This window comes from Babylonia areolata, chromosome 4 (assembly GCF_041734735.1).
Source record: "Babylonia areolata isolate BAREFJ2019XMU chromosome 4, ASM4173473v1, whole genome shotgun sequence".
In the NCBI taxonomy this organism is placed as follows: Eukaryota; Metazoa; Mollusca; class Gastropoda; order Neogastropoda; family Buccinidae; genus Babylonia; species Babylonia areolata.
The window spans coordinates 46,305,136-46,329,790 of record NC_134879.1 but is presented as its reverse complement, the minus strand read 5'-3'; the positions used below and the strand labels follow the sequence as shown (position 1 = coordinate 46,329,790).

The 24,655-nt window shown below is 42.5% G+C and overlaps 1 protein-coding gene across 5 annotated transcripts in view; it reads left to right on the top strand.

Annotated features, from left to right (window-relative positions):
- Positions 1-24,337, top strand: part of LOC143281230 (synaptotagmin-14-like) — a 183,482-nt gene extending 159,145 nt beyond the window's left edge. For all 5 annotated transcript variants that reach the window (XM_076586324.1, XM_076586327.1, XM_076586325.1 and 2 more), the window contains 6 exons: positions 6,484-6,654; positions 8,873-8,981; positions 9,851-10,008; positions 13,111-13,300; positions 16,702-16,914; positions 18,918-24,337. In XM_076586324.1, the coding sequence (XP_076442439.1) occupies positions 6,484-6,654; positions 8,873-8,981; positions 9,851-10,008; positions 13,111-13,300; positions 16,702-16,914; positions 18,918-19,018 (942 nt within the window). In that variant the 3' untranslated portion in view covers positions 19,019-24,337. The remainder of the gene's footprint in view (positions 1-6,483; positions 6,655-8,872; positions 8,982-9,850; positions 10,009-13,110; positions 13,301-16,701; positions 16,915-18,917) is intronic.
- The last annotated feature ends 318 nt before the right edge of the window (positions 24,338-24,655 follow it).

The following is a 24,655-nucleotide window of genomic DNA, read 5'->3' as shown; positions in this document are numbered from 1 at the left end:
GGCATCTGCTTGGCAGGTGTGGTGTAACGTATATGGATTTGTCCGAACGCAGTGACGCCTCCTTGAGCTACTGATACTGATACTGATACTGATTAAGAATAATTAGTGAGACTAAACTAGACTTTCTTTAAGCAGATAAACGCGACCCACATAGACATGTTTTGAGGAAATCGTCATTTGGAAGTAACAGCTGAATGGTACAGGACTGTTATTGCTCACTGAAGTAAGTCTGATCCAAGTTAACGTGTACATAGCTCCTGTACGTGTGACATTCAATAGAGCATTGGTAATTTCAGCGTGACATTTCATTAGCAGCTACCGTTACCGCAGATGTCTGTTAATAGGTCTGTTAATTAGCTTTGACGTCTGGCGTGTGGTTGTGGTTGATACCATTCAGTTTGGTACATGGTTTGCTATTGTGTTTGTTAGGGTGTAGCAATAGGTTGCGGGCGCCTGCGTTTAAAACAAAACAACCACCACAACATACTGAACATAGACCAGCAGTTACGCTGTTTTTGTGCACAGTAAACATGCCTATCACAGACTCGAGATTACTGGAAGGTGTTGGGTTCGTGTCTGTAATAGAATGTCAGATTATTTTTAGGACTTCGAAACGAAGATTAATTCCCTGTGATTTGTATTTTATATATTGATTTATGTGCGAAGTTGTAATTATTTTGGATTCGTGTCTGTAATAGAATGTCAGATTATTTTTAGGACTTCGAAACGAAAATTAATTCGCTGTAATTTATCATTATATTTTTTATATTGATTTATGTGCGATGTTGTAATTATTTTGGATTCGTGTTTGCAGTAGAGTGTCAGATTATTTTTAGGACTTCGAAACGAAAATTAATTCGCTGTAATTTATCATTATATTTTTTATATTGATTTATGTGCGATGTTGTAATTATTTTGGATTCGTGTTTGCAGTAGAGTGTCAGATTATTTTTAGGACTTCGAAACGAAAATTAATTCGCTGTAATTTATTTGTTTTTTTTAGATATTGATTCATGTGCGATGTTGTAATCATTTCATCAGTTTTTCATGGGGGTTGTACTGAGTAACAAGGAGTGGGGATAATTAATGAATTCACAGTCACAACAACCAGCCTGCTAAATAATCCAAGACCAAATAACAAAAAAGAGAGAGGAGATGAAACCAAACAGTATTGACCACCATCCAGAGTGACCCACTTGATGATGCAGGACAAAACAAAAACATAATCAAAGTATTACATTCAGTTTATGTGCAGACCTGCTAGTGCCTGAACCCCCTTAGTGTGTATACGCATGCAGAAGATCAAATACGCACGTTTAAGATCCTGTAACCCATGGCAGTGTTCGATGGGTTATGGAGACACGAAAATACCCAGCATGCATGAACCACTTTCAGAGTCATCGGCAAGTCGATGTTGGTCGTGTGACGGAAAGAAGAAGAAGGAGGAGGCCGGATGGTGTCTCGGGTTTTTCAAAGGAAAGGAATACGCATAAAAAAAAAGTAATATGTATAGTGCGAATCTGAACCTTACACGGTATGTTTTCATCAAGCAAAGATGGAGGGACAGACGGAAGGGATGTTCGCTAAGAGCTGCAGCTGTATAAGCCTGTGTGTTTTTTGCCCCCCCCTCCCCCTCCTCCCCATTCCCCCATTCCCATCTGGGGAGCTCAGAGTGGCATCAGCTAGCTGCATGGCGACAGCTGTTCGGCTGTTCCTGTTTCACAGGCAGCTTTTTGTCTCTTTTTGTGCCTGTCAGTAATGGACCGTTCTCTTCTTCTGATCCCCTGTTTCTTCCTCTGATCCTCTCTAATGTGTGTGTGTGTGTGTGTGTGTGTGTGTGTGTGTGTGTGTGTGTGCTTCTCCTTTCTTTCTGCCTTACTTTTATGTGAACTCTCAACATTCCTGTTGTCTTTTGAGGTTGGTTGGTTGCTTAGTTTATATGTTTGCTTGGGTAGACTACTTTGCTTGTTTGAGCGTGCGGGCGTGTTGGTGTGCTTGTATGGACACAGGAGTCGCTTCGTATTTTACCATTTTCATTTTGTTGCGTGGACAAGTCACTGCATTTGATGTTGTTGTTTTCTTCTTCTGATGTTGGATTCGGTGATAACATTTTTCTTTTTATCCGATAAAAAACCCCCATCATCCTTGATGGTAGTTTTGTTCACTGCTGCGCATTATTAGGAAAACAAATTTTCTAAACATGCAACTCCAACTATATAGGTATCTGTCTATGTCGTGGCGAGGAGTGCAGAGAGGGAGAGGGAGAGAGAGGGAGTTGATGTCGATGTTCTTGCTAATTACGATCAATATAGCACCAGCAGTGACGTCAGAGCACCATGACTTCATGCGGCCAGCATGTCTGACTGACTCAGCCAGTGTCTGGCTTTACAAACCGCCGTTGTTATTAAACCAAAATGCGCAAGTTTCGGGTTTCGCCACGTTTTGGGGAATGAAGCCCTGTCGTTGTAAACAATATCTCATAAGAAAGGAGAAGAAGAACACGGACATGAAAAGTTTATTTCCATTCCGCTAGGGATGGTTGGATTGGCTCGAGTGAGTTATAATCAGCATGGATTTCGTTTCCTTTTCCCCTCGCTCTTTTTAAAAAAATATTTTTTTATTTCTTTGCTTTGTGGAATAACCAGCGTCTGTGGGTGGATGGCCGTTCTGGCCTTTTGGGGCTTGTGGAGTGATGGCCTAGAGGTAACGCGTCTGCGTAGGAAGCGAGAGAATCTGAGCGCGCTGGTTCGATTCACGGCTCAGCCGCCGATATTTTCTCCCCCTCCACTAGACCTTGAGTGGTGGTCTGGACGCTGGTCATTCGGATGAGACGATAAACCGAGGTCCCGTGTGCAGCATGCACTTAGCGCACGTAAAAGAACCCACGGCAACAAAAGGGTTGTTCCTGGCAAAATTCTGTACACAAATCCACTTCGATAGGAAAAACAACAAAACAAAACAAAAAACAAACAAACAAACAAAAAACAACAACAACCCCCCCCCCCAAACCACCACCACCACCAACAAAAAACCAAAAAAAACAAACAAAAAACTGCACGCAGGAAAAAATACAAAAAATGGGTGGCGCTGTAGTGTAGCGACGCGCTCTCCCTGGGGAGAGCAGCCCGAATTTCACACAGAGAAATCTGTTGTGATGAAAAGAAATACAAATACAAATAATAGCGTTGTCAGGTCGACGACTAGTTAACTAGTTAGCAAATCATTGATTGTGTGAACACACACACACACACACACACACACACACACACACACACACACACACTACACTACACTACAGGTTTAGGGATTTTTTTCTTTCCTGGGAATGTTGTTACACAATGTTATAAATAGCAGTGATCTGAGGGAAACGCCCAGGTGGGCGCATGCAGTATGGAAGCCTGTGCTGACGGTCACAGCTTAGACATGCTGATTGATTCATCATGTCTGTGAAAACTGTATACACTCTTAGCAGCAGAAACACATGCAAACATCTTCAGTCTTCAATCTTATAGTCAACACCGCCATTCAAGTGACTTGGTGTGCAGAGCGCAAACAAACAAACAAACAAACAGACAAACAAGAAAGAAAAGATTTTAAAAAAGACATCTCGAGCGTGAATGCTTCTTCATCGTCTTTCTTTGATCCATCTCCTGTCACTCAGGATTGCCACCCACCTGCCAAGGCAACCCATTGATCCTAAAGGCTGTTGACAGTGTCTTTTATCAGCCAGTTTACATCATTCCCTACCATACCCTTGGTCTTAAAAGGCTGTGAAGAGTCGTCTATCAATCAGTTTACATCATTTCCTGCCACCTTTGATCCCAAGGGCTGTTGACAGCGTCTTTTAATGTTTTATCAACCAGTTTACATCATTTCCTGCCTATTTTTTCATGACCCTTAAGGCTGTTTACATTGTCTTTCATCAGTCAGTTTACATCATTTTTGTCAACACCATGACTCCAAAGGCTATTGACAGTCTTTTATCAACCAGTTGGCATCATTCCCTGCCAAACCTTGATCGTTTATCAACCAGTTGACATCAGTCCCTGCTAAACCTTGATCGTTTATCAACCAGTGTACATCAGTCCCTGCCAAACCTTGATCGTTTATCAACCAGTTGACATCAGTCCCTGCTAAACCTTGATCGTTTATCAACCAGTTGACATCAGTCCCTGCCAAACCTTGATCTTATATCAACCAGTTGACATCAGCCCCTGCCAAACCTTGATCTTTTATCAACCAGTTGACATCAGCCCCTGCCAAACCTTGATCATTTATCAACCAGTTGATATCAGTCCCTGCCAAACCTTGATCGTTTATCAACCAGTTGACATCAGTCCCTGCCAAACCTTGATCGTTTATCAACCAGTGTACATCAGTCCCTGCCAAACCTTGATCGTTTATCAACCAGTTGACATCAGTCCCTGCCAAACCTTGATCGTTTATCAACCAGTTGACATCAGTCCCTGCCAAACCTTGATCGTTTATCAACCAGTTGACATCAGTCCCTGCCAAACCTTGATCTTTTATCAACCAGTGTACATCAGTCCCTGCCAAACCTTGATCCTTTATCAACCAGTTGACATCAGTCCCTGCCAAACCTTGATTGTTTATCAACCAGTTGACATCAGTCCCTGCCAAACCTTGATCGTTTATTAACCAGTGTACATCAGTCCCTGCCAAACCTTGATCGTTTATCAACCAGTTGACATCAGCCCCTGCCAAACCTAGATCGTTTATCAACCAGTTGACATCAGCCCCTGCCAAACCTTGATCATTTATCAACCAGTTGACATCAGTCCCTGCCAAACCTAGATCGTTTATCAACCAGTTGACATCAGCCCCTGCCAAACCTTGATCATTTATCAACCAGTTGACATCAGTCCCTGCTAAACCTTGATCGTTTATCAACCAGTTGACATCAGTCCCTGCCAAACCTTGATTGTTTATCAACCAGTTGACATCAGTCCCTGCCAAACCTTGATCGTTTATCAACCAGTGTACATCAGTCCCTGCTAAACCTTGATCGTTTATCAACCAGTTGACATCAGTCCCTGCTAAACCTTGATCGTTTATCAACCAGTTGACATCAGTCCCTGCCAAACCTTGATCGTTTATCAACCAGTTGACATCAGTCCCTGCTAAACCTTGATCCTTTATCAACCAGTTGACATCAGTCCCTGCTAAACCTTGATCGTTTATCAACCAGTGTACATCAGTCCCTGCTAAACCTTGATCCTTTATCAACCAGTTGACATCAGTCCCTGCTGAACCTTGATCGTTTATCAACCAGTGTACACCACTCCAATCTTTATTTCCACCTCAACACAAAGCCCTCTCCACGGTTCCTGGGGAACACCCTGACAAGCGGTTGCCGGCTCAGGGGGATTGCCACCCGCGCACTGTTCGATCAGGAGTGGACTTGTCTCATGCATTAACCCGGATAGCGCTATCTCAGGGGCTTCTTTTCCTGGGGGCTGCTGGCTGCTGCTGTCACCTTCGATTGCATTCGATGGCTTGACCTGGACTTCTCTCCTTTCAGCTGTCCCCTCTCTGCCGCACATGCATTTTATCCCCTCTCCCTTCTGTTTCCCTTTGGTGCCTCAGTTGATTGAGGGATGAGCTTGCATTCAGAAGGCTGTGAGTTCAGTTCAGTTCAGTTTCAGTTTCAGTTTCTCAAGGAGGCGTCACTGCGTTCGGACAAATCCATACACGCTACACCACATCTGTTGAGCAGATGCCTGACCAGCAGCATAACCCAACGCGCTTAGTCAGGCCTTGAGTGCATGCTTACATATTTGTGTACCTATGAAAGTGGATTTCATTTTACGTAATTTCGCCAGAGGACAACACTCTCGTTGCCATGGGTTCTTTTTCAGTGCGCCAAGTGCGTGCTGCACACGGGACCTCGGTTTATCGTCTCATCCGAAAGACTAGACGCTCAGTTTGATTTTCCAGTCAAACTTAGGAGAAAGGGCGAGAGCGGGATTCGAACCCACACCCTCACGGACTCTCTGTATTGGCAGCTGAGCGTCTTAACCATTCTGCCACCTTCCTCTTACTGTGAGTTCAAACCTCGGCTACCCATAATATGACTTAGTGACCATCTGGCCATCTTGTTGATATTATTCTGTGTGCGTCGGTGTAGTGTTGAATACATAGCTCCCCTCCCTAAACCGTCCTGGGATAGCCTTATAGATAAATAGATAGACAGATAGATAGATGTAAACATTAGCAGTTGTTATATTTGTTGCATGGATTGTATGTTTGGTCCCTGAAATATGGAATATGGTTGCCAACATGGCAGGGTAAAAACTGTCACACACGTTTTAACCCACCAGAATGTACGAGTGAAATTGGGAGTTGCAGATCACGAAAACAGAAGACAAAGAAGAAGGAAGTATGTTCAGCAACTGTTTAGTGTGGCGCTACCATTTGTACAGCGAATGGCTGTAATTCATGCTGTGAGGGTTCTGTGTGCAGGAGCACCTGTTTGACGTGAGCGACCTTCAGCACGAGCCCCCTCTGATCTCCAAGTGCGGCAGCCTGGAGGTGACCTTCACCTTTGACTCCTCCAAGAGCAAGATGACGGTGCACATCCACCGGGCCCGGGAGATCCCTGCCAAGGACCGCGGGGGTGCCAACAGCACTCAGGTACTGACTGCACCACGGGCTGTGGCGCCATGGGCTACTGAACTGTACTGAATTAAACGGAATTGAAATTTATTGAATGAGGGAAGTGGAATAAGCAAGGACATGATTCTTTTTTTAACCTCCGGCCTTAAGTGCAAAGAAACCAAACAAGCAAAAAAAACAACAAAAAAAACAACAACCCCCCCCAAAAAAAAACACACAATAAAAACACCACAAAAAAAACACCAGAAGAGAGAGAGAGAGAGATAACGATAACGATAATTATTTTTTATTCAGATAAAGGAGAGAGAAAGAGAGAGAGAGAGAGATAACGATTTTTTATTCAGATAAAGGAGAGAGAGAGAGAGAGGGAGAGAGACAGAGAGAGAGAGAACAAAATAATGACATGGCAAGAACAGACAAATGCAGTTACTAAAATGGATAGTACAGAGAGAGAGAGAGAGAGAGGAATACATTTGCATATGCTTAAACATATAACCCATCACTAATTATTATCAACGTTTGTGTGCATGCTGTTTTATTTTAACATTAACTGTTTAAAGAAGAGTGGCATTATCATTCAGGCTGGTTTACATCATTGATAAATCATTTATACTTGAGTGATTAACAGGGGTGCGGGTGTGTGTGTGTGTGGGGAGGGGGGGGGGGGTTCATGTTGGAAATTTCCTCAGTTGCATAAAATTGAGGTTTTTCTTTCATGTTTTGTTGTTGTTGTTTTTTCACTTCCCAGTCTTGTGTGGCATTTGAGTGACATTGTCCATGCTGCACATCCCAAATCCCCCATCCACAGCCACACCCATGCTCTGCTGCTCAGTGCCAGGGGTTCATGGGGAGCTATGAGTTTTAAGTCGTAATGAGGCCACACACACCAGAGGAGAACTTGCACTGCTGCTGGGTCACTTCTGTGGTGTTCACATTACCTGTGTGGATTCAGCAAACATAGGACTAAGCCCTCTTTTGATGAGGTAATCACAGTGGTGAAGTTAGACTGATGAACGCCTCCTTTGCAGTGGAACACCATGACACATCCACAGTCCACTCCCTCCCTCCCTCCCTCCTCATGAACCTACAGGCACCAAAGACTTTAGCAGGACTCATCACAAACACCAGTGTTTTATTCACCACTCCTATGCTTGTAGACAGTTGGTGTCCAGGTGTTCTGTGGTGATAGGTTCATGATATTATTAAAGAATTTTGTGAGACACAGTAATGGTCGGTCTTCTACTTCAGAGAGGACACATTATTCTGTTCTTCACTCTCATGCTTGAGGACAGCTGGTGTCCAGGTGTTCTGTGGTGATAGATTCGTTATATTGTTTGTGGGTCACAGTGATGGTCTTCTACTTCAGAGAGGACACATTTTCAGTTTTTTCCACGAATAAAGTATTCCTGTCTTCAGAATGGGGAAAGTGCCAGTGTGTGTGTGTGTGTGTGTGTGTGTGTGTGTGTGTGTGTGTGTGTGTGTGTGTGTGTGTGTGCAGTCAGAGCTGTATTGGCTATGGACATGAACAGGCAGGGTCTCCTGTGCTGAGTGGCTTCACAGCTTCTTGACATACATTGCTGACGGATGGAGGTGATAGAGTTTGGATGTGATTGTACTTGGGGAGCCAGGAATGAGCAGACTGGAGGTCCACCCACCCACTGTGAGGAGATGGGGAAACAAACGGAACTAAAACGAGATCACACACTGCATGGTTCTCTGCATCCTCGCTCTATGGTGGTGGGGGTTGCAGGTGTTGTTTTCTTGATTTTTTTGTTTTTTTGCTTCCTTTTGAAGATGGTGACAGTGATGTTGATTGTTTAAGGTACTGCATTTCAGGTGCATGGTTTTTTGTTTGCTTTTGTTTCTTTATGAAGGTGGTAAAAGTGATGCTGACTGTTTAAGGTACTGCATTTCAGGTGCGTGTTTTTTTGTTTGTTTTTGTTTCTTTATGAAGGTGGTAATAGTGATGCTGACTGTTTAAGGTACTGCATTTCAGGTGCGTGGTTTTTTGTTTGTTTTTGTTTCTTTATGAAGGTGGTAATAGTGATGCTGATTATTTAAGGTACTGCATTTCAGGTGCGTGATTTTTTATTTGTTTTTGTTTCTTTATGAAGGTGGTAATAGTGATGCTGACTGTTTAAGGTACTGCATTTCAGGTGCGTGGTTTTTTGTTTGTTTTTGTTTCTTTATGAAGGTGGTAATAGTGATGCTGACTGTTTAAGGTACTGCATTTCAGGTACGCATCATGCTCCTGCCCACCAAAAAACAGCGGTTCAAGACCAAGGTGAAGGAAGGTCAGGATCCAGCTTATGATGAAACCTTCACCTTCAATAAAGTCACACCAGGTGAGTGATAAAGTGAACGTAAACCACACATTGGTTTCTCTTCTCTTTAGGCAATTTACACGTCATCTGACTGCAGTTTTTCAGTAGTGAATATGCAAGAAAATACCCCTGAAATAGGAGATTACCCAAAATCGGTTTTTGTGCGGAGTGTTTGTTATGAATTATTATTGAAGCCGGAAAGCTGTGATGAAGACAGGGGAAGGTTTGAACTTGAATCTATATCAATATATCATATAAAAAGCAAATGCTGTTCTAAGTGTCAGATGGTGAGGAACTAAAACATTTTGAATCGACAGGCCCATGCATATGTAAGACCCGGTACTGATGCCACCCACTCCCCCCACAACACCCCCACCACCAGTGTTCTGGGTTTCATTCCTGCAGTTTTTCTATCGCAGGAATCGCACATGAAGCTTAAAGACTTTGCCCCTTTTGTTTAATATTTGGAACTTGCGATCTGTGATCTTTCAAATGAGATGCAACACACAATGCTTTCAGCAAAAATATGTGTCAGCTCATACTGTGCATATTTATGACCTAAGTAGATCATTATAAGTCAGTTATGTAAGGGCACACATACTTTAAATATTTACTATATACACACATAGTCTTAGCAAATATGTTACAACAGAAAAAAACTTCCAATTTGTTAGTCATAGTTGGTTTTTTCACAGCCTGACTACACTAAATGAGTTTGCAGCAGAAACTACATGATGATGGAACTTTCTCAAAATCCTTTCTCTCCTGATGCTTGTAGCTTGACAACCCAAGCAGAAGAGGATGTTTATTATTTTTTCCCTAATTTTTCTCAAAAAAAAACTTTGTTATTGATCACAGATGAGGTTGTGACTTTTTTTGTTTTATCACAGATGAGGTTCCAGGGATGGGTCTGCGATTCCGGCTGTACGGCTTGGAGAGGATGAGACGAGAGCGCATGATCGGAGAGAGCGTCATTGGTTTTGCCTCCCTGAACCTTGTGGAGCCCTCGACACACTGGGTCATTCTGGAGCCCCGCAGCAACCTTAGTGTAAGTCTGTAGTTTTTATTTTAAACTTTAAAATTTTTTTTTTTTTTTGCAAAGATATGTATACAATATACAGAAAAAAAACAGTATGAACAAACAGTATCATCCAGTGAGCATTAAAAGAAATAAGAATAGATAGAGAAAGATAAAATGATTATGATCAAATGATAAAAAAAAAGTTAAAGATAAATAATAAAAAGATTAACTAACTGCTTGACCAATCATTCAATCAGTCAGTGTTGACAATAGTGATAGTAGTAGTAGTGATGATTTTGACAGATTTTTTTATATATAAATTCCATTTGCCTTTCTTTTCAACAGCGTATGTGGTGTAGCACATATAGATCAGTCCACACACTTTGATACCTCTCTGAAATTGAAACTTGCTATTACTCTCAAGTCAGGCTTTACCATTTGATGATAGTGATTCACATTTCCATTTAAAATGATTGGAGGATGGGGGTGTAGGTGATCCTTCCCCCCCTCTCCCCCCCCCAACCCCCTCAAAAAAAGCCACATTTGTCAAAGTTATGCCAGATTTTTTACAGAGTATGCTGTGAAAATTATGTCATTTATAAACAAGCGTTTAATTGTATAATTTTGTTTCCACATGAAGAAAAGAGCTGATAATGTGTTGGTGAGGATGATGATAACCAGTACTGTGGAGCACATGCAGGGCTTTCCAGTATGGTTCAAGGCTTTAGGTAGTCATCTGGAGACGTCTGCAAGGATTTTAAGCTCACAGGAGGATGATTCAACCCAGTTTCAATCACTGCACGAATCTGACTAGCCTGCGAAGCTGCTTCCATCGGTCTGCAGGCAGCTGGGGATGCACGATTCAACAGTTGCTGTATTGAGCCTGTCTGCTGGAAATGTTATAGTTACACATGTTCCTGTCACTTCCTGCGTGAAGGAATCAATCTGAGAGGATCTGCCGAAGCTGTTGTCTTTCTCTCTGGCTTGAATCGAAAGAGAAAAGAGTTGGCTTGACTAAAGGGTGGGGAAAGAGAGAAGCATTGAAGGTGTGAGGGCTTTTCTTATCAGGACAACAGTTTTCTCCAACACACCATTGTTCCAGTTGTTATTACTGACCTGTGCCATCGCTTGGTGGTTTAGATGATGACGGTGTATTGAATTTAGGTTGCTGTGGTTACTGTAGAAATGTGTTAGATCACAAAAGTGTTTATGAATGATTGAATATTGCGTTGCAGTGGATCCCTGTGTTCCTGAAATGACTGATGTCATAGAGAAATATGTCAGAAGGGGTAGTTGTTCAGTAGAAGATGGTGAGACTGAGAAGGAAAAAAAAAAGTGATGAACAGTTGTGGAGTCACCTAAAATGCCCATCTGAACAATCTCACTCATCCTGAAACTGAAACCAATAAAAGAAAATCAAAATAAAGAAAAGAAAAGAAAAAGAAAAAGTTGTGTAATTGTATTATATTACATTTTGTCAAAACAGATTTCTCTTTGAACTTTGGTCTGCTTTCCCCAGGGAGAGTGCATCACTGCAGTGCACCACCACACTTCCTCACCCCTTCATTTCTGCCTACAAATGTATTTGTTTTACTGTCAAATTTAATTTGCTGCATGATTTTAGCCAGAGACAACTCTCTTGTTGCTGTGGATTCTTTTACATGCTCTGAATGCATGATGCACACAGGACCTTGGGAGGGGGGGTGGGGGTAAAATCCTGATAGATCTGGATGTTTCATTATCTGCAATGGTGGGGCAAGGGGGTTTGCACACAGGAGCAGAACTGATGGTGTTGGCTCTAGGCTGTCCTCCTGAACACAGCTGACTTGACAGCATCAGACAGATTATTCCACTCCACTGTTGTTCATATAAAAAAAAAGGAGTTTCTATTTTCAGTACTGGATAGTAGCCCTGCAAAACATCTGCTGTTGTTAATTAACTGCTTAGTGCTCGACAGTGTTTCAAATGATACAGTCACTGTAGTGTCTAGGTTGTGCACAAAGCTTGTTTTGTGTGTGTGGCTTTGAATACCTGTCAGGTGGCAGTGCTGCTACCAACCCCCTCAGCCACTCGACTGAAGGTCAGCCTGAGGCCTTGATGTCTGTCTTGATCGGCTCTGGAGCTGGAGGCCTTACAGCATGGCTGTCATACTGCCCCCCCAACCTTGAGCGGTCTGTTGATTGAACCCATGATGGGCGCAATAGCCGAGTGGTTAAAGCGTTGGACTTTCAATCCGAGGGTCCCGGGTTCGAATCACGGTGACGGCGCCTGGTGGGTAAAGGGTGGAGATTTTTACGATCTCCCAGGTCAACATATGTGCAGACCTGCTAGTGCCTGAACCCCCTTCGTGTGTATATGCAAGCAGAAGATCAAATACGCACATTAAAGATCCTGTAATCCATGTCAGCGTTCGGTGGTTTATGGAAACAAGAACATACCCAGCATGCACACCCCCGAAAACGGAGTATAGCTGCCTACATGGCGGGGTAAAAACGGTCATACACGTAAAAGCCCACTCGTGTGCATACGAGTGAACGCAGAAGAAGAAGAAGATTGAACCCATGAACACTGGCTTCCTAGTGTGGTGAATGACCACTGGGCCACCACTTCACTTTGGGGCAGTCATGAGTGCTGGCCTGGTGGTAGTACATCCGCCTAGGAAGCAAGAGAATCTGAGTGCGCTGGTTCGAATCCCACTGTCACCAGTATTTTCTCCCCCTTCACTAGACCTTGAGTTGTGGTCATGAGACAATAAACTAAGGTCCTGTGAGCCGCATGCACTTGCCGCAGGTAAAAAAAAACAAAATCGCAGTAACAAAAGAGTTGTCCCTGGCAAAATTCTGCAGAAAAATCGGCTTTGATAGGAAAACAAATAAAACTGCAGGCAAGAAAAAAAAAAATTTTTAAGAAAAAAAGAAAAGAAAGGGTGTCGCTCTCAGTGTAGTGATATGCTGTCCCTGGGGAGAGCAGCCCGAATTTCACACAGAGAAATCTGTTGTGACACAAAAGAGCAATACAATACAATACAATACAATACAATGCAATACAATACTCCACCTTGGGGCAGTCATGATACATGACAGCAGACAATGGTGCTGACGGTGCACACACTGTGTGGCGGTGTTGCAGCACGGTGACTCGGGGTTCGACGTGTCCAGCCTGTCGCGCAGTGACTCTGCCTCCTCCACCCAGTCCCTGCAGCACGGGGGGATGCCGGAACTCTTGGTGGGGCTGGCCTACAACGGTACCACTGGCCGTCTGGCCGTCCAGGTCATCAAGGGGAGCAACTTCAGGAACATGGCCATGAACCGGGCACCTGGTGAGATGATGAGGATTAAAGGGCACCTGGTGAGATGATGAGGATGATGATAGGGCACCTGGTGAGATGATGAGGATGATGATAGGGCACCTGGTGAGATGATGAGGATGATGATAGGGCACCTGGTGAGATGATGAGGATGATGATAGGGCACCTGGTGAGATGATGAGGATGAGGCACCTGGTGACATGATGAGGATGATTAAAGGGCACCTGGTGAGATGATGATGATGATGATAGGGCACCTGGTGAGATGATGAGGATGATTATAGGGCACCTGGTGAGATGATGAGGATGATGATAGGGCACCTGGTGAGATGATGATGATGATTATAGGGCACCTGGTGAGATGATGACAGTTTCAGTTTCAGTAGCTCAAGGCGGCATCACTGCATTCGGACAAATCCATATACGCTAAACCACATCTGCCAAGCAGATGCCTGACCAGCGGCGTAGCCCAGCGCGCTTAGTCAGGCCTTGAGGAGATGATGACAATGATTATAGGGCACCTAGTGAGATGATGATGATTATACAGATTGCAAATAGAAGTCATGACATCAAAAAAGCAGAAAACAGGCCTCACACACATGCATGCACATGCATGTACATCCCACATACACACACAGAACACCCAGCCACAGATACAAGCACAGCATGGAGACTTCATAGGAAGAAAAAAGATGAGGGCTTTGTTCTGTTTTGGAGTGGTAATGGTTATGGCTTCCTTGTGGGGTATGTATCTGTGGTGCATGGTTTGTTTTAAGATGGAGGAGGAACTCGTGCTTATGCTGACCTTTTTCATTCCCAGCATTCTGAAGATGTAAGGAAAATACTATGAACTAAAGTGTTCAGATTTATGTGGTGGTTGCATTCCAGAACCATTGAAAACTGACGGAATCCAGCAGAACAAGTGACAGAAGTCGGAAGGAAAAATAATAGAATAATGTTGATACTGACTCTGTCAATCACAAAGAAATAACAAACAACTAATCTCCAGTAGAGTCTGTTCCTGTAATTCTCATGAGCCATCAACTTTGCCTGTCATTTTAGACTGAGGAGTGACAGTGAAACAATGAAAGGGAAATGGGACTGATTAGAAAAAAAAGAAGAAAAAAAAGAATCGACAAAAACTGAGGAAAAATACAGAGATAGCTTCACATGAGCACCAAGGGAAGAGGAGAGAGAATTTTGTGAAATGTCTTCTTCGGTGATGAAGAACTTGGGGAAGGATCTGATCAGTTGTCAGCAGCTTGAATTGCTGCTGTTTTCGTATACCAAGGTTCTTCAGCAGTGCTTTGTTTTCTTTTTTCCCCTTTTTTTTCCAGAAATCTGTCACCTCTCCACCTTGTGAATGTGTAGATAGTCAGTGAAGTTTCCTTGTTTGTGTGTTTGTGTGTGTGTGTGTGTATGTGTGTGTGTGTGTGTGTGTGTGTGTGTGTGTGTGTGTGTGTGTGTGTGTGTCTTATTCATTGTTGAGGGCCCACAATCATACAAATTGATTATTCTGGCACGGACTGCGTCAGACAGTTCCCCACATTTTGGGAACTGCTGCTTGCCTTGCTGGTGTTTTGAGAGACTTCTCTGTAGTTGTCAGCCAGGAACTTAACTTCAGCCTGAGTCCCTGAGGGTCAGAGTGGCTGTCACTGGGCTCTGGTTGCTGTCAGACAGTGCAGTTCCCTTGTGTGCATGAGGGCCTTCAGAGAAGCTGAGCACGCAAAAGGAATACATTATGGGAATGTTTAAATTTTGTCTGGTCTAGTTTTAGGGCTGTTTTCCTTCCAAATGAAGTCCTTTCCTCTTCACAGTGTTTAAAATTTTTTTTTAATTAAAAAAATTTTTTTTTACTGTTACTGTCAGTCTGCAATGGTTGGAAAAGGCCGAAAAGTTTAAGAAAATTCTTTGGAAACTGTTTCACTTTCTGTGACTGTTCCTGTGTCCCTTTCTGTAGATTGTTCCTGTGTCCTTTTCTGTAGCTGTTCCAGTGTCCCTTGCTGTAGTCTGTGACTGTTCTTGTGTCTCTTTATGTAGTCTGTGACTGTTCTTGTGTCCCTTTCTGTAGTCTGTGACTGTTCTTGTGTCTCTTACTGTAGCTGTGACTGTTCATGTGTCTCTTTATGTAGTCAGTGACTGTTCTGTGTCTCTTCCTGTAGCCAGTGACTGTTCTGTGTCTCTTTATGTAGTCTGTGACTGTTCCAGTGTCCCTTGCTGTAGTCTGTGACTGTTCTTGTGTCTCTTTATGTAGTCTGTGACTGTTCTTGTGTCCCTTTCTGTAGATTGTTCCTGTGTCTCTTTCTGTAGCTATTCCTGTGTCCCTTTCCTGTAGCTGTTCCAGTGTCCCTTACTGTAGCCAGTGACTGTTTCTGTCTCTTTATGTAGTCTGTGACTGTTCTTGTGTCCCTTGCTGTAGCTGTTCCTGTTTCCCTTTCTGTAGTTGTTCCCGTTTCCCTTTCTGTAGTTGTTCCCGTTTCCCTTTCTGTAGCTGTTACTGTGTCTCTATCTTTCTGTAGTCTGTGACTGTTCCCGTGTCCCTTGCTGTAGCTGTTCCTGTTTCCCTTGCTGTAGCTGTTCCTGTTTCCCTTTCTGTAGCTGTTACTGTGTCTCTTTCTATAGCTGTTCCTGTGTCCCTTTCTGTAGCTGTTCCTGTGTCTCTTTATGTAGCTGTTCCTTTGTCCCTTGCTGTAGTTGTTCCTGTGTCCCTTTCTGTAGATTGTTCCTGTGTCCTTTCCTGTAGCTGTTCCAGTGTCCCTTACTGTAGCCAGTGACTGTTTCTGTCTCTTTATGTAGTCTGTGACTGTTCTTGTGTCCCTTGCTGTAGCTGTTCCTGTGTCCCTTTCTGTAGCTGTTCCCGTTTCCCTTTCTGTAGCTGTTCCTGTTTCCCTTTCTGTAGCTGTTCCTGTTCCTGTGCCCTTTCTGTAGCTGTTCCTGTTTCCCTTTCTGTAGCTGTTCCTGTTTCCCTTTCTGTAGCTGTTACTGTGTCTCTGTCTTTCTGTAGTCTGTGACTGTTCCTGTGTCCCTTTCTGTAGCTGTTCCTGTTTCCCTTTCTGTAGCTGTTACTGTGTCTCTTTCTATAGCTGTTCCTGTGTCCCTTTCTGTAGCTGTTTCTGTTTCCCTTTCTGTAGCTGTTCCTGTGTCCCTTTCTGTAGCTGTTCCTGTTTCCCTTTCTGTAGCTGTTCCTGTGTCTCTTTCTGTAGTCTGTGACTGTTCCCTTCTCCCTTGCTGAAGCAGTGCTGATTGACCTGTGTCTGTTTCCAAAGCCTGTAGCTGTTAACCACGTCCCTTTCTGTCAGCCTGTACCCCACAACCCTCCCTGTAGTTAACATTGCCAGTGATGATCCCAGTCTGCAGCCTGTAGCTGTGTGTGTGTGTGTGTGTGTGTGTGTGTGTGTGTGTGTGTGTCCACAGACACCTATGTCAAGGTGACGCTGATGTCTCCCACGGGGCAGGAGCTGCAGCGCTGCAAGACGTCGGTGCGGCGAGGGCAGCCCAACCCGCTGTTCAAGGAGACCTTCATGCTGCAGGTGGCGCTCTTCCAGCTGCCTGACGTCACCCTCATGGTGTCCGTCTACAACAAGAAGAGCATGAAGAAGAAGGAGATGATTGGCTGGTTCTCTCTAGGTGAGTGGTGGTGTTGATTGGCTGGTTCTGTCTCGGTGAGTCGTGGTGTTGATTGGCTGGTTCTGTCTCGGTGAGTCGTGGTGTTGATTGGCTGGTTCTGTCTAGGTGAGTCGTGGTGTTGATTGGCTGGTTCTGTCTAGGTGAGTCGTGGTGTTGATTGGCTGGTTCTGTCTAGGTGAGTCGTGGTGTTGATTGGCTGGTTCTGTCTAGGTGAGTCATGGTGTTGATTGGCTGGTTCTGTCTCGGTGAGTCGTGGTGTTGATTGGCTGGTTCTGTGTAGGTGAGTCGTGGTGTTGATTGGCTGGTTCTGTCTAGGTGAGTCATGGTGTTGATTGGCTGGTTCTGTGTAGGTGAGTCAAGGTGTTGATTGGCTGGTTCTGTGTAGGTGAGTCATGGTGTTGATTGGCTGGTTCTGTGTAGGTGAGTCATGGTGTTGATTGGCTGGTTCTGTCTAGGTGAGTCATGGTGTTGATTGGCTGGTTCTGTCTAGGTGAATCGTGGTGTTGATTGGCTGGTTCTCTCTAGGTGAGTCATTGTGGTGATTGGCTGGTTCTGTCTAGGTGAGTCATTGTGGTGATTGGCTGGTTCTCTCTAGGTGAGTCATTGTGTTGATTGGCTGGTTCTGTGTAGGTCAGCCATGGTGTTGATTGGCTGCATCTCTCTAAGTCAGTCGTGGTGTCTGTCTATAACAAGTAGAACACGAAGAAGATGGCTGGCTGCATCTCTCTAGGTCAGTCATGGTGTCTGTCTATAACAAGTAGAACACGAAGAAGATGACTGGCTGCATCTCTCTAAGTCAGTCGTGGTGTCTGTCTATAACAAGTAGAACACGAAGAAGATGACTGGCTGCATCTCTCTAAGTCAGTCATGGTGTCTGTCTATAACAAGTAGAACACGAAGAAGATGACTGGCTGCATCTCTCTAAGTCAGTCGTGGTGTCTGTCTATAACAAGTAGAACACGAAGAAGATGATTGGCTGCATCTCTCTAAGTCAGTTGGCGTGCCTTCCGCACCCTTTACAAGGTTGATGTGAACTTTGAAATTAAAAAAAAAGATTTTTTTGCTGTCCCATCATAATCGTCATTTGGAGGATCACAGGATTATTTTTTGCCATTAAAGAATGATGATGAGGATGTTAATGATACTGCTAATAAATGAGGTGGATTTAGGTTTGGGATTACATTGCAAGCCTATACTATACTCTTTCTTTCATGATATATCCCTGATAGAAACGTACAGTATCAGGAAATTTGTGCAACAGTACAAAAGGTTTTCATGAAGTCGATCAATGGCCCCCATCTGTGTGGTCCCAGTCTTCCCATTTAAGCCCACAGTGCACAATAACTGGGTAGGAGTCAGCCATGGACCTGAAAAATTCCTCTGCTGGGGCTCAAACTCACGTCCTCCCATTTGTCAATCGGCAACGCTAAGAGCGATATCAACATTGCAGAGTTTTTCTTTTTTGGGGGGTGTGGTTCAAGAGAAGGTTGGGGGAGGGGGTCAGGCTGGACTGAAATAGGTGATGGTGTTTGAAGTAGAGTGGTGAGATAGTATTTTCAAGCTGATGTCTTATATGCTCATTTTAGGACTAAAACAGAATTTTCATAATCTATCAGCACCCATTTTATTTCAGTGTTAATCAGGTATTATTGATTTGATTTGATGGACAAAACTCATTCTCAAGCTCACCAGTTGTCATGAAGTCTAAAGATACAGCATGTGGTTTGTGGGTAATACTTTCATACATCCTTTTACCAGAATACAGACACATGCATTTGCAGACACACACACACACTTGGACATACATATGGAAACACACACACACACACATATACATTTACAAGTACAAACACATGCATGTGAACACATGTGCACACACACATGCACACACACACACACACACACACACACACCTTAAGACGTGTCAGATGAAATCTTCCTGTACGTAGGTAACCTAGGACATCTCACACCCCATGACTGACCAACGTGTCTCCGTGCAACAGGTCAGAACAGCAGTGGGGAGGAAGAGAGCGCTCACTGGACAGACATGCGAGAGAGCAAAGGGGAAGAAGTGTGTCGCTGGCACGTGCTGCTGGAATCCTGAGTGGACGGTTACCTCCCCTGACCACCCCCGTGTCTCTCCTTGCCTTGGGTTGTGTGTACAGCAGCAAAACAGACATCACCATCTTCACTCTCTTGTGCTGGGCCTGACTACTTGGTCATAGCATCAGGAGGGGTGTGTGTTCACATTCACATGACACTGACAGTGTTCCTGAGGACAGGAGAAATGGAATGGGTTCGAGGATACTGTTGCAGTCATCTGTTTCAATGTGGTGCTACAGGCTGCTTGCTGAAAGGTGGTAAGACAGTGATGAAATGTATTGCGTGGCACTGTGTCAGTCAGCGGTAGTATTTAATGCAGTACTCACTATGAATCACTGGCAAGCTTTCCGACACACCAACATTCTGTTCACGGGAAAGTTTTGGGAGGATTACATTTTAGTATTCCACATTGTTTAATTAAATGTAGTTGTTTGGAAAACATACACCAACAGGAAGATATTTAGAAAAACAAAACTATGTCACAGGAAATTCCAGGAAAGTGAAAGTAGTGCCTGCATGAAGCTTGGTGTACTGATTTCTGATCGCACACATCATTGTTCAGGGCCATATTCCACAGGAACTCTAAGAAGATTGCAGTTATAATTAGATCACTTGCTGATAATGATATCAGTGCTCTGGTCTGGGCTTTTTGAATCCTATGTCCACATTTCCATGCCCACACTTTGAGGGTAGTGTAAGTTCAGTCAGTGTGTGACAAAGGCCAGTGTGCAGCAAAAGCAGGTGATTGAACCCTGATGCAGCATGTTCAGCCAGACTGACAGTGCGTGTGGTACTTCACTTCTCCACAGTTTTAACAATGGAAAGCTTGATTGCAATGCATGGAGCATTGTATGATTCTATAGATCAGTTTCAGTGTCACTTCATCTGGACAAATCAATATACGCTACACCACATCTGCTTGGTAGCAGATGCCTGACCAGGTCACGAGCACAGCATGAAGATCAAAGCACAAAGAACAATATGAATCTCAAAACTGAAGACATTTTGCTCTTTTGTTCAAACCATTGCCTGTATTTTGTAGTTCATGTTATTTTGAACACTAGTTCTATTTCTCATACCTTTTCTCCTGACCTATTCATGAGCAGGACAACTTTCAAGAACCAATTTTGAAACAAGATGACCTGAAAAGAGTGCAAGACCTACCATGAAGTAAGGTCAGGGTCAGAAGCATTTCACTTTTGTTTATGTTAAAATTTTGAACACCAAACATCTCAGAGCTTTGGGGGTCATTCCAAAGACTGGCCGCAAAGTGATGACAAAGCATGAATGCACAACTCAGAAAAGCGGAATTATAAATCGTTTCAATACTGCTGCTTTCTAAGGAAAAAACCAACACCCCCCACCACCACCACCCCCGTACCTGGTAGCCTAGCTAGATCTTTTGATTTGCTTGATTCTTCTGAAAAGCACTGTAGTAGTTACACCAGTCTTTTCACATCACCAGTGTATCTGATTTTTTGGGGTTTTTTTTTTTCCTTCTCTTATTTTTTTTTATTTGTCAAAGCCTCCAACTTTAATTTTTTTGCTACAGACTGTTAAGATCATGAGGAAATTAAGTACATTGGGTGTTTCTTCAGGAAAGAACAAATAGGGATCATGTCATCATGGTCTCATGTTTGATTGCATGTTGTTTTGGAGAGTGAGTTTTATGGCTTTGTTTTAAGATTCCTTCAAGTGTTCCCAGACACCGAACATTTGGAGGTATAGTATTGTCCCAGTCTCACTTTCTTACGATTGTTTACTCTGTCCTGTGGAAAAAAAAATCATGTGAACACTGCATAGTGATGCTCTCCAGTTTTACAGTCATCCACTTTGTGGATGTTTAACCACATAAAAAGACAGTGGACGTTTGATCACCGTGAAAAGACGTTTTCATACAGACGCTGAAGGATCTTTTTCACATTGGAGGGATCAACAAGTGAGCACTTATGCAAAATACAAAACCTGAAACCATATGTCAAACGACGGAGCTCCATTTAAACAGTGACAGATGTGTATATAGCCGTCAATAAAATGCTTTTAAAAAGTTCTACAGTAAACTATACACAGGGAAGAGCATTGACTCTTCATATAAGCGAAGCACTCTTCAGAATTCACAGGTGTGGACAAAAATTGTCAGACCCATCAGCTGGGTACAAGAACTATCCACAGAGGCAGTCCACACCACACCTCGCACTTAATTCGATCTTGCCATTCAGTGATTTAAAAAATCCAGCTGTGCACATGAACATGACACAGTTTGACCATAAACTTTTTTTGAAAATTGTTTGTGATAGTCCGTGGGATTCAAGCAGGAACATTTAACAAGAAGTGGATACAATCTTTCCTTCCCTTCTTCCTCAACCTGCCAGCGCTGATAGCTGTTCCCTGTGATAACCAGAGGAAGCGGTTTATCTTGGACATTAACCATCAGTACACAGCACTGTGCCAGGGCTGTGGAATGACGAGACAAATATGGTTGTGCTGAAAATCCAGTTCTGTGTACAATGGGTATCTCTATCTGTTATATCTTTTTATGAATGATTGTCTTACTCTTCTCTCATATGCCCGATATCCAGTGTGTGTGTTTGTGTGTGCATGTGGTCAGTCTTGTGCTCTGTTCATAATTGCTAAGCATTTTGATGTGGAGGGGGAGACTTGAAACAATGTGTTGCAGGTGTTTGCTTCAATACTCCGCCGTTCACACCCCACCACCCTTCATGTTGGGAAGAGAAAAAAAAAAAAAAAAAAAAAAAAATCCAAAAGTAAAAATATTTGGTTATGTTTCTCATGCTTTGCCTCAGCAGAAAATTTTCCTTTTATTATCAACAGTCTTTCCTCTGTATAGATTCAACATAACCTAAAAAGATGACTGGAATCTGTTTTGATGGCATTTGTTTGTTGCTTTTGGTATTTTCTGCGAAGCTTGAGCTACAAATGTGGAAGTTTTTGCTAGGATTTAGAAAAATAATTATCAAAAATATTTTGCATTGCTCAGACTTAACAATTTACATTTTCATTTCTTTTTTAAAAAGCAAAATAGGCTTGTCAAACAAAAATTAATGATAGAAATCTGACTCAAGTATTAAGATTTTTCTTTTTTATGCATATTATGGAAGAAAAAAGAAAAAAAAGAAAAAGAAAAAACCTGCTGTTTACACCGATCACATAACATTGTGATCTGATATTCTGATTTATCATTTACTGATGCATCTGTTGCATGCAGTTGACTGCATATGGTCTCTGGGGCCATTTGAACAAAGTCAGCCCCCCGAAAGCGGAGTATGGCTGCCTACAGGGCAGGGTAAAAACGGTCATACACGTAAAAGCCCACTCATGTACATACGAGTGAACATGGGAGTTGCAGCCCACGAACGCAGAAGAAGAAAGTCAGGATTTTGTTAGTGTTTTATAATCAGTTGCTCTCCAAGTAGTTCCTCATGAATTTGTAAGTTTAGGTCGCTCTATTGGTAGTGTGCATTTCCTTATTCTGCCCACTAACCTGGTTGTTATAAAAATGACAAACTGCTATTGATGACAAATATTGAACAAATAGTGTGTTCCATTGGAAAGGTTTGCTATTGATCTTCCATCTACAATACCAGAAAAATTGCAGTGGTTAGTATGTATTGTTAAAAAAAAAAGTCTGAGGAAAACCTGTTGCCCACGCTCGCCATATAAATGAATGTGACTGGTGTGATTCAGTACACAGAAATATGTATGTTATAGGCTACATGAATCTGGACCCACAGGGATACAACTATTGGCCTATATTTTCAAATTCATTGTTTCCGTGTTTATTACAATGATAATTCGCATCTGTGATGCTTCAATCATCACACAAATATTTGTGAACTTGAGCTTAAGTTTTTTTGTTCCGTTTGGTTCTTGTTGGCACTCATTCAGTTGCTATTTCATTATTATGGTTCTAAAAAGAATTTGAGCATTGCTGATTCATTATATAAAATAAGTATTTTCAGTAGTAAAAAACAGTGATGGGAAAGGCACACACAAAAAGTAGAGGCTAGTGACTGAAGTGATGCAGGTGGGGCATGTGTATCAGGTTCATGAAGTTTGTATGGGCAGTGTGTGGCTGTATGACCTGATCAGTGTTTCAGCACTATCTCAATCTGTTTCTGCACCAGAGCTTTACTTATTGTGCAGAAATTAGCCTTAGAAAATGGTAGAAGTAAAAAGAGATAAAAAAAATATATAATAAAGTCTACTGCTTTCCCTTTTGAGTAATCCTTGCTTTCCATTTGGGAAAACAATTGACCTTTTTGATTATCAAACTTCCACCAGAAAAACTATGAGTGGAGAAAAAGATTCAAAGATTAGAGATTAAAGAGCTAAGATCAGGTTATTCTTTCAGTCCAGGATGCATTACTGTAATGCAATCAGCTGATATGGAAAATAACTTGTTGCTTTTTTTGATCGATTTTGATTCCTTGTGATGGGGGAAGGGAGGTAAGAGAAAAGGAGTAAGAGAAAATACAGCATAAAAGGTGACAGCTATTTCCCTTGGGTTCGTCAACATCACTTTGTGTTGTAACAATTGATTCAACTCTCTGATTGACCATCAGAGATGTATCGTACTGTCTTGACTCATTTTGTTTTCTGCTCAGTGTTGGACGAGTACAACTACCACTGAAGGGAAAAAAATATTGCAAGAAATCGATTGCATAACGAATCAATATTTACTGATGTAAATAATGTGCATGCTGTGTTGATATTTATAAACGAACAGGGGTAACTCAACTTTTGCGCATAATTCATAGTATGGTGTAGAGCTTTTAAAAAAAAAATTCGGTATTTCTCTGGATTCATAATGGTTTCATTTTTTTCATGGTCCAAGTGCAATGTTTTGTTTGTTGTTGCTGTTTTTCATTGTTCGCATGTTTGTTTATTTACAGTTTACTATTGTATGCTCTCTTTATCTTCAGTCTATGACAAAATGTATCCTTGATTACAAAGTCTGTTTGACAGACAGACAGACAGACTGACTCATTAAAGCGTGTCACTGTTGGTGCACTTTTATAAAACTTGCAAATGAGGAAAATATGTACCACAACAGGCTCTGTTTACAGAAGTTTATTGCATTTTTTTTTCTTTTGCTCCATTTGAAATATGAAAGAAACTTAATTTTGATTCTGAAAAGGAAGTAACTGGAATGCTTTAAAAAGATGTGATGTAGATTCTGTAGTTGAATATATAATATTTCAATGTTTCTGATTCAACATCTGTGGTCAAGATGATTTTCTTTTCTGGAAAGCATTGTATCGATCAGAAATGTGATATTAAAATGATCTGTTGAAAATTATGCTGCTGGTCCAAATCAAGGGTAACAATCACACCATTTGTCTCTTATTCAGTGTTCATGTTAGGATGCCTCTTGTCTGATAGAACTAATTCATTTTACCTGTAGCATAGATCATGCTGATTGTTGTAGGTGTGAGCTTTATAATCTCATCTTTAGTCTGTTTTCAGGATGGAGGGTGGTTCTTCCTTGTACCAAGAGGCAGGACCTGTGAGCATTGCTGTTTTAGACAGGTGGTATTCTGCTTTCTTATTTAGAGATGGATTTACTTTGCTGCTGTCATTTTTCTCTAGGACATGTGGTGTGACCAGGGATGGGTTG